Below are 4,180 nucleotides of genomic sequence, written 5' to 3' on the forward strand. Positions count from 1 at the left end.
GATGCCCAACAGACTAAGCTGAAAAAATAATTTTCTTCCTCACATTCACCTTCTAATTCCTAATACTTAGTGTCATTCTCCTATTAAACATTAGCTAATTTAATCACAATTATACATTCAGTAATTTAGTGATTCACTGGAACAGTAAAATTACAAATTTTGAAATTAAGTGAAATTATATTTTCCCTAAAATTTACCATTCTAGATGGTCTTTAAATAATATTTATATTCCAGATTTGAGGAATGGAAATCATGACAAAGTACAAATATCTGTGAAAAGAATAAGTAAACTTATTCTATTATTACATCCTGTATGTAACAATAGACTGAACTTGTGATTAAATAAACCATTTGAGAAACAAATAAAAGATTACACAACAGAATAAGTTTTAATAAGTACTTACCAACAGGTATCAGTTATTTATATAGTTGTTGCTGTGCTGTTTCAGTGTTTTGGTAACAAAGTTATATTAGTAGCAGAAGTTCTGAGCAGTTTGGTATGTGATAGTGTTATGTAGTTCTATGAAGTTGGCTGTGTAGTATGTAATGTGTGTTGTAGCCAATGACAAGCTGTCTTTTATTCCAATGCAAGGAAACGGAAATACAGCCTCCAACTTTTTTAGTTAATGATGGGCTGACTCAGAGACTGATTTACTTAACCCACACCCACTTACATATACATGTGTATGTGTGTTAGTACATCTTAAATGAATAAGGAAGAAATGTCTAATGATTAGAATGAAGTGGACAGGCAATAAATTCAGCATGGAAAATATTGTTTCAAAATAATGCTAATATAAATGTGTAAAAGTATAAGGAACCTAACTTTAGTAACTTTATGTTAGAAATTGCACATAACTTTCAGAAAGATATGATGGAACCAAAATAAAATTAATTAGTATAAAAATAGATATTTTGAAATATATTAACATAATAAAACACCAGTGGAATCACCAATAAAAGTTTTTTAGAAAATACGAAACTATGGCTATCAATAAACTTATTTGTGTGAAGTAGAACACTGAAGAAAAGCAGAATGAGATAATGAGCAGAAAGAAGGATATTTAAGATTTGCGTCACCAAACTTCTGCATTTGTTAAATTAAAGTGACATACTTCATTTTGGATTTAATAGATTTCCTCAGAATTAATAGTAATATTGAAGAATTTCATAAAGAACACAAGTACAAGGCAACTACTAATAGATATAACTTGTACAAAATCCTGCAGTGAAATATTCTATAAATTTCATCTAGGAGCCTTGGAAAGTGTAAATGGATAGCATTAAAGAATATAAATATAAGGTTCTTGAGATTTACTATTCTAGAAATGGATTTTCAGAAACATTAGAATGTTGATTAAAAATGTTTGCCGTATTTTGTTACAAATTATTATGTATTGTGCTTAAATTGCTATGAGGTTAACATTTTATCAACATAAAGAATGAGATTAGATACAAACCAAATAATTGGGTTGATTTACGGTAAGTTAAAATCTGAAAACTAACAGAAACTAATTAATAAAACATTATTGATGCATGTTCTACTATAAAATGAAATATTGTTATATTATTAATATTTTCTATTAATGTATTCCTTACTGAAAATGTATTGCCTGTTTTGAGAAAATAATGCTTTTTTATGTTCTTGAAATTATGCTATTAGACGTTTGTTACAGATAGAGGAGGAGGAGGTACCTGGGGTGATGAAGGTACCTTTGGTAGTGTTGTTATTTTGGGTACAGTTGGCAGAGATGGTTTACAGTCTGAAGTAAACTGACTTCTCACTGGTACTGTAGAATGTTGTTCAGTTATGTTAGATGCAGACCCAGTTATAGATAAAGGTATTTGGTCATTTGAGAAGGAAGTGTTATTATCGACATTTGGTTGATAGCGATATCCATATTTGTTATCTCCCCTTGTTCTGTTGAGAGTGTGTTGCAGTTGATTTCTTCTAGTCCATGTTTGGTCACTTTGATATTGGCACAGATCTAAAAATATTGAGAATTTATATAAATTGAATTTGCAATAAAAAATAAAATTCTCTAAAATTTCTTTCATGCATGTAATTATTCTACATCTGTGTAGGTCTGCTCAAAAGTTTAAATTTCTATTCGACAACTTGTTAATTTATTGCTAATGAAGAATATAATTAATTACAGATGTTTCTCACATTAATATTCACATTCTTGATTATGGATGAGTCATGAGAAGGAATTTTGGAAGAAGAATATATGTGAATAAATTTTAATAGAACTTTTTATACAATCAATATCTTGATCCCTATTTTTGAAACTGTTACGAATGAACAATACTCGTTAATTTGAAATTAAATCATAATCCTGTATATTTGGAGACTGATGGAATGAAAGCTCCATTCTTTGAAAAGCAATGGATGGATTAGTTACAGAAAGAGCCTTTATGTGTAAAGCATTGCCATAATATTCTACTCATCTAATTCATGTTAACGTAAGAAAAATGAACAAACTAAATTAAATATATGTATTACAATCTCATTAGGAAATATATTTAATTTAAATGTTTCTTATATCTGAAGAAATTCTTGGTATTTTAAACTTACCTGACAGTTCTTCATAATGTCCAGCACTGCCAACACTCCAGCCTTGACCACTATCAGTGTGAGATGACAATGTTGACATCTCACTGAATTGGTCAGGATTGTTTAGTTCTCTGTAACCTGGAGACATACTTTCTTCTTGGGGAATAAACATCTATAAATATAAATCCAATGGATCATCATGATGTTCTGGACATTCAAATGAAGAAATACATTTCAAAAATTTAGACAATTTTAAGGAACCTTCATTTTGGATGTTAATTTCTAATCTTTCTGTACTCTAAAATCTAAACTTTCTGAAATCTACAAATCAATTGCTAGAAAGTTGACCTCAAAACATCAGTAAGAATATTGGAAGCAATTTTCAGTATATCTTATTTACTCTATCTCCAGGATATCTATATAAATCACCACCTCCGACTGCTATGACTTTTGAATTTATAATATTCAAAGAAGCCTACATTAGTAAGCAAGAAACATATATTAAGTGATTTAGTTAGCCTAATAAACTGAGGATAATAACAAGTAGAGGAAATAATTCAATATGAAAACAGCAGTCAAGTTCCAAACTAACTTTTCAAATTGTATATGATAGTTCATGAATATCATCCCAGTAACATAGGAAAACTATTCTACAAATTAAGATAGCAAACCTATTTTATTCATGTCAAATGCTTACTGCATTTGTACAGATAAATTTACAATTGCTTAAAATATTGTGTATATAATATTCCTCCAACCATAAAGACTGCAAGTGTCAATAAAGATTTGTTACTTCTTAATTTCTTATGCAGCATTCACATGATGTTTTTCTAGGAATACCCAAAATTGAAAAGAATGCAAGAATACATTTGGAAAAGATAGATGAACGATAAGGAGAATGATTTAAATGTAAAATAGTCGGAGTGGTCACCATCATCTTTTAATATCAGCTCTCCATGCTCACATTGGATGGACAGTATGACAGGGGTTAGCTAGCTTGAGAGCTGTCCATGATCCATCTCTCTATTTTTCTATAGTTTCTATGAAGGAACACCCATCCTAACATCAATCACTTAACACAGTGGGTGCTTTTACATGGCCCCAACATGGGTACTCTTATGTGGATCCTCTACAGGCTATTTTGCATGACACCTGCAAAGGTGTATTTACATAGTTCCAAAATGATTGCTCTCAAATATATATAACGTTTATATTTCATGCAGGAACACAGAAACAAATGAAACATACAGCTATAGTTTTTTCCTTGATATTTGAAAAAATATAAGCAATTTACCTGTTGAGGTCTGTTTAAAGTAAAATCATTCCACTTATCACATGGCATGGTTCTGCAGTGAATATCTTCCCTGTCAACCTTTGATTGTTGAGATGGCTTCAGTTTCCTCGACATTGTGTACTGAACTCCAGGAGGAACACAAGTAGGATCAAATATATATTTTGATTGGATGTTTAATGCAGGTGTAACCTTGTGGTACATATCAACACTACTATCATAGTTGCTATCTGTCTGCTTCAGTCTATGAACTATACAGATTGATATAGAGATCACTATAACAATCGATACTATCACAGCTGCTATAACAATAACAGTCATCACATTCAATT

The 4,180-nt window shown here is 30.3% G+C and overlaps 1 protein-coding gene across 1 annotated transcript; it reads right to left on the minus strand.

The window, feature by feature from the left end:
• Positions 1 to 355: 355 nt before the first annotated feature.
• Positions 356 to 4,174, minus strand: LOC106881261 (uncharacterized). The gene is made up of 3 exons (XM_052973131.1): positions 3,852 to 4,174; positions 2,579 to 2,729; positions 356 to 1,988 (listed from the first exon to the last, which is right to left on the minus strand). The coding sequence occupies exons 1-3, from the start codon at positions 4,167 to 4,169 to the stop codon at positions 1,660 to 1,662; spliced, it is 798 nt and encodes a 265-aa protein (XP_052829091.1). The 5' UTR covers positions 4,170 to 4,174; the 3' UTR covers positions 356 to 1,659.
• Positions 4,175 to 4,180: the final 6 nt, after the last annotated feature.

Source organism: Octopus bimaculoides, chromosome 14, assembly GCF_001194135.2.
Source record: "Octopus bimaculoides isolate UCB-OBI-ISO-001 chromosome 14, ASM119413v2, whole genome shotgun sequence".
NCBI classification, from domain to species: domain Eukaryota; kingdom Metazoa; phylum Mollusca; class Cephalopoda; order Octopoda; family Octopodidae; genus Octopus; species Octopus bimaculoides.